At 52.6% G+C, this 15,559-nt stretch overlaps 1 protein-coding gene across 1 annotated transcript in view; it reads right to left on the bottom strand.

Annotated features, from left to right (window-relative positions):
* TESC (tescalcin) overlaps positions 1–15,559 on the bottom strand; it is a 46,665-nt gene that overhangs the window by 16,457 nt on the left and 14,649 nt on the right. Inside the window, exon 2 of the mRNA XM_040619881.1 lies at positions 9,133–9,202. Within this exon, the coding sequence (XP_040475815.1) occupies positions 9,133–9,202 (70 nt within the window). The remainder of the gene's footprint in view (positions 1–9,132; positions 9,203–15,559) is intronic.

Below are 15,559 nucleotides of genomic sequence, written 5' to 3'. Positions count from 1 at the left end.
GCTCCCAAAGTGAGAGCTACCACTCTAAGAGCTTTACATTATTCTCCTATAAGGCAGACACTTATCCCCGTGTTAAAGATGGGGAAACTGAGGCAGAGGTAAAGAAACGTCCTATTGCTAAGAAGGATAACAACGGACAGGCAGCGTGCAGAATCCCCGGGAAGCAGATGCTGGGAAGACTTAGGCCTAGCTGTCTGGTCCTTGGGGACACTCCCAACCGCGGGCCTGGAGCCCAGAGCCTGGGAGAGGCTGACCGCAGTTTAATGCCCCATAAATGCTGGTTTTGGTCTTATTCTCCTTCCTCCACCCCACCCCACCCCCCCACCCCACCCCCCGTGCCCACTGGGCTGGAAGAACCGGCTCAGCCACAGGTGTCCAGGCCCAGGCTGCTTCCATAGGAAAGGGCTCTGCTCTCTGCGAGCCCAGGGCTCGGGGGACAGAGCCGATGTGTGGGGGCCAAGGGTCTGGTGATGCTGCCACAGTGACCAGTGGGGAGGGGTCCCCCACGGAGGCCCCAGGGGCACATAATCTGCACACCTCCTCCTGGGGGTTGAGCCCCAGGGTTTAAAGACTGCCCGGCCCCACCCCCAATGGCATCCAGAGGGCCCTCCCTGTGCCAGGCTGCACTCAGTGCTTTGCAAACACTTCCACGTTTAATCAGCCCCCACACATCCATAATCCCCATTTGACAGGTGAGAAACTGAGATCCATGGGGGTGAAGAAGGGGGCCATGGTCCCACAGCCAGGAGAGGAGCTTGAATTGGACTCTAACCGCCCCAAACACTTCCTCACACTTGCTACTTCCTCCGGGTTGCACTTTTTTACTTGAAAGAGAAAGAACAAGTGAAATCTTGGTTGGGGATCTGCCCTCCCCCTCTCAGCCTCTAGAGCCCCATCCGGGACCCAGAATCAAGGCAAGACAAGCATCCGGCCCGCAAGGGAAGGAAAGACTAAGAAACCACCAAGGAGGGGCCCTTCCTCAAGCCCTGTGGTGTGGGCTGGCTTCTGGCAGCTCGGAGGGCCAGCTCTACTGCAAAGCTCTCTCCGCAGGCTCGGGGCTGTTGTCAGCCACCAGCAGGGCATAGCCACCCGATAGCTGAGGACACAGCGAGGCCCCCGAGGTTCCCAGCCCAGAACTCCGGCCTCCCTGCTCGCACTGGTCCATCCAAGAGGGGTCTTTACTCTGGGTGCTGCCTGCCCGACTCTCCTGGACCCCCCCACCCTGCCCACACTTCAGTAGGTGACATTTCCCACACGGGGGCCACAAGATGGTATGCACTGGGGAAACGGGCCCCCACGGGGACTCACGCAGGAGGGGCCCAGCCTCACGTATCATGCGTGGGTCTCCCCGGGCAATGCTGAGCAACTCAGTGTGGTCCCCGGACCAGCAGTATCAGCGTCATTTGGAGCTTGTGAGAAACACAGAGCCTTAGCTGGCCCGGAATCAGAACCTGCACTTGGACGTGATCCCCAGGGAGCTCGTGGGACGGTTAAGGTTTAAGACACACTAGGAAGTCCCTAAATGCACCAGGCATCTGTTTCTCCCATCCTCATGCCTTTGCACAAAAGCTCGGGCAGAAAAGGCCCTGGACCCCTTGCCGCCAGGCAAGTGCATCTTCCGAAAGCAGGGGCGGCATCGCCAACGTCATTCCTCCCAGCCACACGCTTTCTCAGCTTCTCCCGTACCCGCTCCAGGCTCGGACCCAGCTGCCCTCCCGACACCTGCCGCGTCCTCATCACAGGAGGAACAACAAGTATTCTGGCACCTTCCTCGGCCAGGCGCTGTTCTAGGTGCTGGCTCCAGGGGTGAGCAGGACGGACATGGCCCCTCCCGGGATTCCAGCAGGGGAAAGACGACAGAGGGAACATGGAGGGTCTCAGGCAGCAGCGAGCACTGTGCAAGCAAACCAAGCAGGGGCAGGATGGAGACCATGGGGAACTGGACAAGGTCTCAGTGGGGTGAGCAGGGAAGGCCTCCTGGCAAAGGTGACGCTTGAGCAGAGACCAGAGAGTGGCGAGTTCTCAACCCCTAGGGAACACCAGGCAACGTCTGGGGACATTTTTGGTGTCATCCCAGGGGAGGGATGGTATCTAGTGGGCAGAGGCCCAGGATGCACTCTACGCCCTACAGTGCACAGAACACACACACACGCACACACACACACGCACACACGCTCGCTGTATCTCTCTCTCTCTCTCTCTCTCTCCAGCCCCAAGGGCCAACAGAAACCCTGCTCTGAAGAAAAGCATTCTAGAAAGAAGGAACAGTGAGTTGTGTTCGAGAGCTCTGGGGCGGGAACGGCAGGAATATCCATGAGGCCGGGGCAGCCGGAGCAGGAGGCTGACGGGCCAGCAGGGAGGCGGGGAAGCAGCGCATCCCACCCGGTGGGCCAACGCCTCTGCCTAGAGCCCCTTCCCTCGTCATCAGATGTAGCTCCTTCTGTCCCCTCTGCTCCTGCCCAAACATGGCCACCTACCCCAAGGTGCCTCTCCCCACCATGGTCCCCAGAGAGGCACGCTCCACCCTGTTTCCTTTCCTTAGCTCAGATGTGACGGACTTGCTTGCACGCTGGTGCACCCCAACACGCGGCCCCCCCACCTCGCAACAGGAGCCCCCAGGAGAGGCGGAGAGAAGCACACCTGTCATTCACTCCGGCATCCCGGGCGGATGCCAGAACCTGCCACGGAAGGTCCACCTGCTTTCACCATCAAGGGCTGAGTCAGTGTTAAACCTCCCCGGGAAAGGGTCTCTGTAAAAACTTTACATTCAAGTACCTGCGAATTTCTCAAGTCCATTTAGAAAGCTTCGCCCTGCTTGGGGACATCTTAGCACCCTTCACACCCAAGGGACTCCTGCCCAGCTCTCCCTGTCACCTGAGCGGATGGGAGAGCGGGACCCCTCGCGCCCACGGTCGCCTGGGGAGTTCTACAGGCAGCTGCAGGCTTTTCTTCGTCAGATGAATGTGCACGCTAGCTGAGGCTTGAAAGGGAGGACTCATTAACTCTCGGAATTCATTAAACACTGACAGCAAAATGGCCTGATGATGTATGCAGAGCCTCAACTCTTCATTATCAGGAGTACTTAAAAAAAAAAAAAAAGACATTTTCAGCTATTTGACAGGTTAAAAGCAAAGTGACTGGGTTAAAAGGATTTCAGGAAAAGCAATATGATCACCATAGGCTCCGGCTGTTCTTCTAAGCAGGGAAGACCCTCTGTAAGTAAACCCATGCAAAGAGAAATCTTAGATAGTGAGGAAAATAGTTACTCGGGGGCTCCAGGCTCTGCTTTTGAACCCCGGCCCTGCTGGGGACCTTATCCTCTTCAGCCTCAGTTTCTTACTCTGGAAGATGGGACAATGGTGTGAACTTCATAGGGTTCCTGAGACCCTCGGGACCAGGCAGGTGCACGTGCGGCCCTGTGCCTGGCACAAGTCAGCCCCCGGCTGATGGCAACCGGGGCTCCCAGGTACGCACTTTGACTCTGAGCTGACCTTGAACGCGACACGGCAGTGCTAAGTGCTGCCAGGGGATGCGAAGCAGGACGCAGAGTTAGGACTTCTGCTGGTGCCCTGGTGTGAGGCCTGTAAGAACGCTGCTCTGCCCTGGCACCTGGCTGGCTCGGTGGGTTAAGCGTCTGCCTTTGGCTCAGGGCGTGATCCTGGAGTTCTGGGATCGAGCCCCACATCAGGCTCTTCTGCTGGGAGCCTGTTTCTTTCTCTCCCACTCCTCCTGCTTGTGTTCCCTCTCTCACTGGCTGTCTCTCTGTCAAATGAATAAATAAAAATCTTAAAAAAAAAAAAAAAAGAATGCCACTCTGCGCTTTGGCAACAACCAGCAATGGACACTGCTCCCTTTCTCTTGGCCGTGGCTCCGTTTATTCCAGGGCTCACGCTACACGGCGTGATGAATCTAAAAATATTTTTGCAATGTGGCTCTATCGAATCAGACCTCCTACTGGCCTGCATCGCCCTGTCTGAAGGATCCCACGCTATTTCTGGGGGGTGGTGAGCCGGCCACGGCGCGCTCAAGGAGTAAAATGTGCCATTCAAGGCACTGACCGCTTAAGTGGCCCCGAATAGAGAGAGACGTAGTGCTAGAGGCAATTACTGTATTTCCCTCGTGATCTAGAATATTCCTGGCTGTTCGTGGGTTCACTCAGGGGAGGGACTTCCCTGCTGGAAGAGAAGCTCTTGAGGACAGAAGTCTGCACGGCCCAGGTACCCAATCGATGTGTCCAATGACCGTTTTCTATTCAAGCATTTCTCCGAGAGGACTCAGAGCTCAGTGTTTTGTTGGTCAGAGTAGACTCAGATTTTGGGGGTCCTGCAACATATACAATTTAAGGGGGGGCCTTAAAGAAAAAGAATGCAGATATATACATATATTTTTTTTAAGATTTTATTTATTTATTTGACAGAGAGACAGCCAGCGAGAGAGGGAACATAGCAGGGGAGTGGGAGAGGAAGAAGCAGGCTCCCAGCGGAGAAGCCCGATGTGGGACTCGATCCCGGAACGCCAGGATCACGCCCTGAGCCGAAGGCAGACGCTTAACGACTGCGCTACCCAGGCGCCCCCTATTTTTTTTTTTTTTAAATCAGGTTCTGAGCAGCTCCGGGGCCTCCGGGTGAGGCCGTCCCTGCACATCCCGAGATCATTTTCAGAAGGACAAGAGACCAACCAAACTTGGGCAGGACATGGTGGGTTAAAAAGTTAAATCCCTTCTGGCAGTTCCCACCTTGTGAGAAATTTTTTTTAAGCTATACGCAATTTATTAAAGTCACAAATTCAGAAACTCAATTCTTCACTACTTTTTTAACACAACTTAACTTTAACCCTGCCCCACAGGCTCCGAAGAAGCTCTTGGGCACCTCATTCTCTGAGAAGGCAGGGCAAAGAGTGCCACCTCCCATACCCCTCACTGACCGTGGTGCTGGGGGACTCACCCAGGGGACCCCGGGCGATGCCCTTCACAAGCTCGACACTAATGAACCAAAGCTCCCTTCCCTGCTCAGAAACCCCGGCAGAGTCCACAGCTCCCTGGATGTGCCCAGGTACCAGAGAGGTTGAAGGCTCGGCCCAGGGTCACTGGGGAAACCCTTGGCAGTGTGGGGACGGCGCTGGGGACCAGATCCCAGCCCAGGGCTGCTCATCCCTTCTGCCCTGGGATGGGCAGGAACGCCTGAGGGACCCAAAAACCTGCCCCAACAATCTTCCCCAGGTCCTGAAACGTATATTAGGACCAGGCAAAGTGGTTCGGGGAGTGGGGGGCCTTCAGGCAGGCCTGTTTGCATAAAACACTGTGGTCTACCCCCTCCGTCCAGCGCTGTGTGCTGCTGACACTAACCTCCCGGCAGACGGTGTGAGACCCTGGAGCTGGGGCTTTGGTGATGGAGATTATACACGCCCACCCAAGGATGATAAGGGTGGAGGGTCCGCAGATGGCAGAGCAGGGAGACGGAGGTCCTCAGAGGCCACTCCCAAGTTACAGCAATGCCCACAGCGTCCTTACAGAGGGATCTCAGCCCTGGGCTCAATCTCAGCTCCTCCACGTAGGAGCTCTGTGGCTCGGGAACAGGCACAGCACCTCTCTGAGCCGGACTTTCCCATCTGTAAAATGGGGAGAACAGGTGTTCCTACCACTACTTCCTGTAGGGTTTTAGGAGACTCCAGTAACATTCTCCAGCTACGCAGCACACGAAACCTGCTCGGTGAATAACCGCTTACATCCATGAACGTTCCTATGAACCAGGCCCTGGATAAATTCTTGCCCAGGGATTTGCACACCTATGCAGGGACACAGTGTTAACAATGGGTCTCGTGGATTCCATGCTTCGTAGCTTATAAAGAACTTCCGCTGTCCTTACACTCACTTTTTCTCATTACTTTGTTCTCTCTCATTCATTCAACCAACCAGTAATGGTCCTCCCAGCGACTCTGTACGTCACCAGTCCTGGACACAGCACTACAGCCAGGGACCAAGACCCAGGTTCTGCCCCTCATGGGGCCAGCGGTCTGTTAGGGGCACAGTTACGATTCTGCACTATGGGGGGGATTGGGCACCCCCAGGAGGAGGCTGTGGGTGTGCAGGGGGTAGGAGGGTTATCTTGGAGGAGGCGGTGTCCACAAGAAGACCTTGGCAAAGCAAAAGCCAGCATCTGAAGACCTTGGTGGTCCCCAGCTAAAGAGTACGGACGTGAGATCAAGGGCACAGGGGAGCCCCGAGGCCTGGGAGCAGGGGCTGCTCACTGGGTCTAGGCAGACACACTCAGGGCTTGCACGAGGGCAGGTGGGAAAAGCGTGATCCATATGTTGGTCCTGGGGGTGGGTGTGCAGGGTGGGCGGGCAGAGCCCACGGCTCATGTGCCCACGAGTGGGAGGCAGGAGCCTGCAACACGGGCCCCTCGGTGCCTGTGGGGGTGCAGCCGCCACCCACCCAACCCGGAAGGGCTCCTGGGCACCATCCTCGGTGCTGGGGAGGGCGGCCTGCCCGTGACCACGCATGCTTGCTGGAAATGCAGAGACTGGGGCCCCGCTCCAGACCTGTGCGTCAACCCTGCATGGTAACACGATTCCCGGGTGATCGCACACACAGCCACACTCGCCGTCCCACGGGGAGGCAGAAACCACACAGGGAAGATGTAAGGGGCCTGGAAAGCCTGACAGGGTGCTGACCGGGGTGGGTGCGGGGGCATCAAGACAGACTTCCCGGAAAAGACCCTGCTTCTGCTAAGACCTAACAGCCCTGTGGGATTTGGACGGAGGGATGTGAGGCAGAGGAGGGAGGCCACAGGGTGGAGGAGAGAGGTGGTGGTTAGTACCGCCCAGACTGACACCTGAGCCCCGGGGACAGGAGAGCGGAGCGGCACTCAGGCTGGGTGGGGGACAGACGCACGGTGGCCTCTGCTGAGCGCTTACTACGCCCCAGGGCCGTGCGCTCAGGGGGCGTGAGCACAGGTGCTGGTTAGAAATGCAGAGTCTCAGGCCCCGCACACCTGCCGAAGCCAAGCCTGCACGAGGAAGGTTCCCGTGTGATCCGTGCACACACTCCAGCTGGGAAGGGGTGTGTGCAGAGCACGTTCCGTTTCAGTGTGTCCTTGCCAAGGCCCAGGAGGGGCCACCGGGCCACACGCAGCTCGGATGCTAGAACCTGAAACTGGGAGGAGCTCCACGGGCATCACAGCCTCCTCCTCACGCAGCACCTGGGCTCCCCACCCCCACTCCAGCCCCAGGAGTAGACACCTGCTGATTGGCCCCTCAACGTGGGTCCGCGAGGCCTCAGCAACCGTGGGAGGACGACAGCCTGGCTGCCAAGTGCCAACGAACCGGGCTCAGAGTGGAACCTTCTTGCAGGCATCTGCTCACGCTTAGGGCCCAGACCAAACCCCGCTGGCCCATGCTCACCTTACGGGTGAAGAGACAGGCTCGGAGACCAGAGTAACTAACGCCCACTCCCACAGCCCCTGGTACAGAGGATTCCAGTGTAATTGGTTTCCCAAGTGTGGGTTTTTGCCTGTTTCCCCCAACTCTGAAAATTAAACACACGCGCAAGTTGAACTTAAAACCTCTCAATAGTCAAGACCCACAGATCCCCTCAGCCCCCAAGCACAGCAGCTTTTGGTCCAGGGCTGGGGGCATCGCTTGCCAGAAAAGTATCTTGAAAAAGGGGGCCCCACTTTCACACATCTCCCGCCGTAAGCTGCATCCACCAGCACAGGAACCGAGCATCTGGCACAGAGCATGTGCCCAGAAACTTCTGACGGAAGGAGGGGGAGAAGTGCCCTTGCCACTTCCATGTTCCAATACCCAGGTGCACAGGTGTTACCTCCCCTTAGACGCCCAAATGCCCGGCTGAGGTGTTCCCACCCTACACCCACTCCTCAGCCCACTTTGCTCTGGGAAACCACTCTACCCTCCATCCCTGCCCCTGGCTGATGACCCAGCTCCACTCCCTCACAGGGAAAAACGAATTTGCATCTCTAGCCCCGGCCATGGTGATTGGCTCCGACTCAGACATGTAACACTCTCAGAGCCAATGAAAAGCCAGGTGACTTTCCGCTGGGCTCACTCCCTCTCCTTTACTGGGCTTAGCAGGTGTCCTGGATAGAATTAAAGATGTCAGTCCTAACTGGCTCTAATTTGGCCTTGGGTATAATCAAATTGAGACAGGAGGCCACAGGAACCATGAGATCACCAGACTCTAAGCTCTGGGAATGGAAGCTTTGAGAACATAATGCATGGGATTAGCAACATGCTTTTGTTTAGACAGACAAGGGAAAGTGGATATTTTATCGTCGGTTTCCATAAAACTTAGGTGAAATTTAAGTCTGTTTACTAAGACAAAGGAAGTTTCCCTAGATTATTCAAATGTTTGTTTTGAAGTTCGAAGACTGTAACCTTCAGACCTTGAATATTTATTTTTAGGAAACTACATCTGTTAGAAAGTTTGCGGTGGAACACTGTTTACTTTGCATTGGAAACTCTGCTTGCTACAATCTGACTCGAAGCCTCTTGGCCAACTCTGTGATGACCAAACACGCTAACTAGGACTTCTCACTAACCGAGTTCTATGTAACTCAACCAGCATCTAAGACTGAACATACTCTTCTAGGATAAGGAGTACAGTTTAAGGCATTCCTCCTTAAACCTACATAGCTTCTAAAAGATTAACGTTAAAAACACAATGCGGGATGGCCAGTTTCCTTGACAGAAATCAGAGGCTGCTCCCGCCATCTTGCCTGAGGCTGGAACTAACCACCGAGAGGAAGCAGAGTCAAGAGACATTCAACAGACCTTCAATGTCTATCTGGGATTCTAAGTACAGAGGCCAGGAGCATGTCTCATTTGAGGAAGTCAGGGTAGGGTAGGCATGGCTGACTGGCCCACTGTCCTCACTCTAGTTAGACATTCCAGATCCCAAGAAAAACAGGTGTGGCTCTAGATTGGCTCTAGAACATCTCGTCTAGAAGGGACCCAAAGAATTATAACAACTATAGGTTCAACACAGGAATTGGGGCAACCCAGGGGGCTCTCCCAGAGTCACTGCACTCAAAGAAAGAAAGAGACAGAAAGAGAAATCCTCAAGGATTTCTGCCATGAACCTGCCCAACGCCCAAAGCCAACCGCAGATCTTACCGAATGGTGGGCTGATCTCCGCTCAGCTGCTTAAACCGCCGGTGGAGCTGCTCGATCTGGTCTGAGGAGACTGAGAAGCAGGGGAGGGGAAGGAAAGGAGGGGGGGAGAGAGACAGGAAGACATCAGTGACCCCTGAACTCGGAAGCCACCAACGGGAGGCTGGTGACATTCTCCTGCCTCGTCCCCACCCTCCCGGTTCCATCATTCTCCTGCGTTCCCCACCCAGCCCACACTGAGCCCCACCAGACGAAGAATCCAACAAACGGTTTCCCATCCCTCCTGGCGAGGCACCTGTGGGGTTACTCGTTCTGATCCCCTCAGCAATGTAACAGCAGCTCCCGGGACAGCACGAACGTGAACCAGGTCATTCTCCCCTTCCCCAGCCAGCTAAAAGGACCCCATCTATTTGTCTGACTGCCTCCCCTCCCACTCCTGAAGACGGGTGTCTTCCTAGCTGAGCAAGGGGCTTCATACGGTCGCAACCATATCGCAAGACAGAGGAGTATGAAAGGGAAAAGCGGTTCAGGCTGGCGCTGGGTGATTTGGGAGACGCTCAGTGAGACACAGAAAGAGAATCTGGTGCAGCGAGGGAACTGGAAGGAAAAGAAATAGGATTTTGATAATTGCGCTGCAGTGACGTATGATCTCCCCAATAGTTCTAGAAGACCCACATACGGGAGTTTTTCCTAATGACCCTTTCGGGGCTGGTGGGCCATGTTTCTTCCACAGCGGAGACGGGCCCTTGTGCGTTCCAGGACTCGTAACGGTTTGGTCCACATAAGGGCTTAGTGTATCAAACGCACAGTATGAAACACTGACCTGCATCTTCTCATTTCAGCCTCAACACAACCCTGGAGGGGAGTAGCTACTCCTCTGTCTCGTAATTCAGACACCACAGCTCAGAGCACTTGCCACCACACAGCTGGGCCTCCGTGGAGCTGGGCTCCCTCTCCCGAGCCTCCCGCACCCGCTGCTCAGGAGCTCCCGTCTGCCCGTATTCCCCGGCGTGCAAGGCCCTTACATCTGGTTCCCGAGGATGATGTACAGTCCAGGCAGAACCTTCCAAACAGGCACTGGGCTGAAGAACAGCCAGCCCCCTCCCCCTTCCTCCCAGTGCTTCCCATGCCTAAACATCCTTTCTCCTCCTGTTGCAGAAGCCGCCAATTTCTGGGACCAGCTGGTCGTCTCATTTCCTGTTGGTTTTTTTTTTTTAAGTTTTTTTTTATAATGATTTTTATTATATTATGTTAGTCACCATACAGTACATCCCCGGTTTCTGATGTAAGGCTCAATGATTCATTAGTTGTGTATAACACCCAGTGCACCATGCAATACGTGCCCTCACTACCCATCACCGGTCTATCCCATTCCCCCACCCCCCTCCCCTCTGAGGCCCTCAGTTTGTTTCTCATAGTCCATAGTCTCTCATGTTTTTTTTTAAGAATTTTTTTAAGTCATCTCTACACCCAACACGGGGCTCAAACTTACAACCCCAAGGTCAAGGGTTGCATGCTCTACTGACTGAGCCAGCCGGCCACCTCGCTTTTTTTTTTGGTCTCAGGTTTTATCTCTCCGAGAGTCTGCACCTCAGAATTCTCCAGCCTCCCTAAAAGCTGTTGTTGGTTAGAAAATACTCCTTATAACTGCCAACTGGTACTGAGGGCTCGTGGAGTGCGACGCGCATCTCCACACAGGAGCTCTTCTCTTCCCCATGACACCCTGGGATCGGGCTGTATCCCGTTACCAATGTAGAAACGGACCCTTGAAAAGGCTGACAACCGCCAGGGGCAGTTCCCAGCTTTCTGGAGGAGGATGTGGCCGTTTACAGCACGCGGGTATCAGCAAGGACGTGCGTACACTCGATAGCCTGGCAATTCCACTCCCGGGTACACGCGCACCAGAAACGCGTACCAGGGCTCATCAGAAAATGCGCAGAAGGAGGTTCATGGCAATACGATTTCAACAGCCCTAAACTGGAAGCTATCCAAACACCCAGCAGTGGTGGATACAACATGTTACAGTGTAGTCTAGTCCCTTAATACAACAGTATACAGCCTGTACCAACACTATGTGTTGTAACTCCGGTGAGTTTCCAAAACACAAAAATGGGCGTCTGGCCGGCTTAGTTGGTGGAGCGTGCGACTCTTGATCTCGGGGTTGTGAGTTCGAGCCCCACATTGGGTGTAGAGATTACTTCTAAAAAATTTAGAAATCTTAAAAAAAAAAAAAAAAACGTAAAAACAAGCAAAAGAAGTCAGGAAAGAGCATGTACTTTGGGATTCCATCCAGATAAAGTTCAAAAACAGGCAAAACTCATCTATAGTGTTAGAAGTTGGAATAGAAAAGCTATGTTCTGGACGATTCCAACTGTAGGACACTCTGGATAAGGCAAAACTACGAAGACATGAGAGAGGTCAGTGGCTGTCAGAGGTCGCAGGGGTGAGGAATGAATAGAGAAGGTTTTTATAGCAGTGAAAAGATTCTGTAGGATATCATCATGATGGACGCCCGTCACTGTACGTATGTCCAAACCCACAGAACCTACAACCCCAAGAGGGAACCCCAATGTACACAATGGAGTTGGGGCAATGATGACGTGTCATGTAGGTTCATCGACTATATCCAGCATACCACTCTGTTAGGGGATTATTCATAATGGGGGAGACCATGCATGGGTGGGGGTGGGGTGGGTATATGAGAAAACTGTAATTTCCCCTGAATTTTGCTATGAACCTATCTAAAACTTCTCTATTAATAATGACATTAACTTAATTTTCTTTTAGAGGGGGACAGAGGGAGAGAGAGAATCTCAAGCAGGCCCCACACCCAGTGGGAGCCCAATGTGGGGCCTGATCTCACAACCCTGAGATCATGACCTGAGCCAAAATCAAGAGTCGGACGCTTAACCCGCTGAGCCACCCAGGTGCCCTTGTCTTAATTTTTAAAAAGAGAAGTCAGGATAGTGGTTGCCCCTGAGGGGACAGTAGCAATTTGAATGGGGTTGGGGGCTCTGGGTACTGGGAATATTCTATTTCTTGATCCAGGTGCAGTCTATACACACATGTTCTCAACAAGTTCATGCAACTATATGCTCATGAGTGATGCACTTTTCGGTGCATGATATCACAATAAAAGGTTTACATGAAAAATTCACTAATTTGAAAAAAAAATTCAGTAGTTCTACTTAGCAAGAATTTGTCCTAAAAAAAAACAAATCCAACAAAAACAAAACATGAATATATAAATGTGTTCACCTTTATATTAGTTTTTTACTTTTTTAAAGATTTTCTCTAAGTAATCTCCATGCCCAACCTGGGGCTCGAACTTACAACCCCGAGATCAAGAGTCACACGCTCTACCAACTAAGCTAGCCGGGTGCCGCACCTTCGTATTCCTAACGGCTTAAAAACTGGACTCAACCTAAGCGCTCACAAAAGGCAGATTGGTGAAATATTTGGTGGTATACTTAGCCAATGGAAAAAAAAAAAAAAGCATGTTGGTTTTGAAAAGCGACAATTGTATATCTGACATGAAAATATACTCCACATATGATGTTGTTTAAAAACAGCTTTGCTGGAGGGGCGCCTGGGTGGCTCAGCCGTTAAGCATCTGCTTTCGGCTCAGGTCATGATCCCAGGCTCCCTGCTCAGTGGGGAGTCTGCTTCTCCCTCTCCCACTCCCCCTGCTCGTGTTCCCTCTCTCACTGCCTCTCTGTCAAATAAATAAATAAAATATTAAAAAAAAAAAAAAAGCTTGCTGGGGCACCTGGGTGGCTCAGTTGGTAGAGCATGCGACTTTTTTTTTTTTTAAAGATTTTATTTATTTGACAGAGAGAGAGAGAGCACAAGCAGGGGGAGAGGCAGAGGGAGAGGGAGAAGCAGACTCCCCACTGAGCAGGGATCCCGATGCGGGACTTGATCCCAGGACCCTGAGACCATGACCTGAGCCGAAGGCAGATGCTTAACCGACTGAGCCACCCAGGTGCCCACCAGTCGAGCACGCGACTCTTGATCTCGGGATGGTGAGGTCAAGCCCCGCACCGGAGCCAACTTAAAACAAAAACACAACAGCTTGCTACAAACACAGCAGGACCTCATGCTGGGGGAAATATGCAGACACCTACAAATGTATAGAAGTAACGAAAGAAAATCTGGACTTATTTTCCCTGAAATAATAATAGCAGTTGTTTCTCCCACCAGCGAGATTAAAGTGTTTGTTTTGCTTTGATTCATCTATATTTTCCAAATTTTCTCTAATACGCAATGCATACTTATTAGTCACGTAACGAATATTTTAAGCACACGATATGGTCCCGTATGGACGGCCCAGGGATCTCGAAAACATCACTGTAGATGAATCATCCGTTGGCGGAGCAGCATGTCCTGCACGCACACATTCTTACTTAGTCCTTTCCGTGACCCTAGGACGGACAGACGCTCCCATTTTACAGAACAACAAACTGAGGATCTGAGAGGATCGGTAACTTGCTGAAGGTCAGAACTTGAAAGGCAGACCCAGGGTTTGGGCTCAGTTTGTCTGGCAGAATATGTGTGGTTTCGGGTTTGCTCCGTTGCTTACTGAGGCCCCACACTGCCTCCCCCTGTGTGAGCAAAGGCAGCTCCCAGTTCTCAACCGCAGATTTAAAAAAACAAAACAAAACCCTGATCTGATGAAAAATAACGATCAGAAATTATAGCCAAAGATGCTCCTGGACAACCCCTATTACAGATGAGTTACCGTCAAAATGATGCTACGTAATAGAGGCCGGTCACGAAGGCCGCTCGTGGCGTGATTCCATTTATAGGAGATGCTCAGATAGGCAAATCCAAAGTAGACCAGTGCTTGCCTGGGGCTGGGGAAGAATGGGGAGTCATGCTAATAGGCACTGAGGCTGCGTGTGTGTGTGTGTTGCGGGGGGGCAGGGGATGACAATGTTCCAAAGTTAGATTGTGGTGATGGTGGCACAGCCCTGTGATTACACTAAAAACTACTGAGCACACTTGAAATGGGTGAAATGGACAGTATGTAACTTACATCTCAATTGAGCCATTAAAAAAATGAATTCCGTGCATACGCAGGAGAACCACAAGAGCTGACATTCACTGAGCATTCACCGGGTCCAGGGCACGGTGCTCAGCCCTACTCCTGGTAAGCCCTGGCTCACATAAGCCTCTCATCAACCCTATGGGGCAAGCATGGTTTTTATCCCCATTCTAGAGATGGGAACACGGAGACTTGCCCAAGGTCACACAGATAAGGTGTGTAAACCAGAAATCCTCAAGACCAGGTTCCCTCTACTGAAGTTTCCAGCTAATTGCATGCAAAGTGCGCACAACCCTTCCTGTCGTGCCTGATTGAAAGCAGAGGGGTTAGGAAAACAACCTCCCACCTCCAGTTCCCTGTCTTCTGTACCCAGATCCCCAGAGCCAAGAGCTCGGGGCTCAACTTAGGCAAGGCTCCTCTGCCTCCATATCTGCAGGAAGAACATCTGAAGCCTCATGGACTGACTTTCAAAGAACCCTCAGGTCCAGGATCCCCCAGACGGTCAGTCCTGCACGCACCTGCCCCATGTGTGCAAGGCCCCCTGGGGGGCTCCCAGGATGGAAGCTTTTCTTGTTTCCCTGTTGCTCACTCAGCCCTTTCTCCAGGTCCCCATGAGGTCACGGTTGCCATGGAGACGAGAGACAGAGCCACTTGGGTACCTAGGCATGTTGACCTCATTATCTTTGGTTTCAGATTTCAACCTGAGGGTTGATTTCACACCCTTCCACGGGCTGGTGGGAGTTTAACTGGCTCAATCTGTGTGTGTGTGTGTGTGTGTGTGTGTGTATGGTTTTGGGGGGGGGGGGGGTGACCTGACCTGTCACTTTTTATCAAAAGCTTCAACCGGAAAGTATACACCTGCTAGTCACTAGCCCCATGTGGCAGCTAAGCCCTTGCAAGGTGGCCAGTCCGGGGAGGTGTAAAATACACACCAGCTTCCAAAGACTTAGTACAAAAAAGAATGTAAACTGTCTCAATAATTTTTATATGGGTCATACGCTGAAATTTTAGACCTCATAGGGTAGAGTAAAATATTAACTTCATTTGTTTCTTTTTTTTAAACACGGTTACTGGAAAATGTAGAATTACTTTACATATACAGCTTCTAAGAAACATCCCCCATTAGTACACCTTGCATTATATTTGTACTGGACAGCGCTGGTATCTGGGCTTTCAACCAGCAACTGGATCCCGAGGAACAAAAGCCGAGGGGCTCAGACCAGTGTAGGGAGATAAACAGGCCAGAGTCCTCATCACTGCCTGCCTAAAACAGCAAACGCCTGGGGAAAGGGTGAGCCACAAGGAAACCGGGTGAAATAAATCCTGGTGCGTCCTGAAGACAGAACACCACACACCCTGCAAAAACATGTTTAAAATATTTAG

The sequence above is a fragment of the Ursus maritimus genome, unplaced genomic scaffold (genome assembly GCF_017311325.1).
Source record: "Ursus maritimus isolate PB19 unplaced genomic scaffold, ASM1731132v1 scaffold_33, whole genome shotgun sequence".
NCBI classification, from domain to species: Eukaryota; Metazoa; Chordata; class Mammalia; order Carnivora; family Ursidae; genus Ursus; species Ursus maritimus.
The sequence above is the reverse complement of the archived record's forward strand: the minus strand, read 5'-3'. Positions and strand labels throughout refer to the sequence as shown.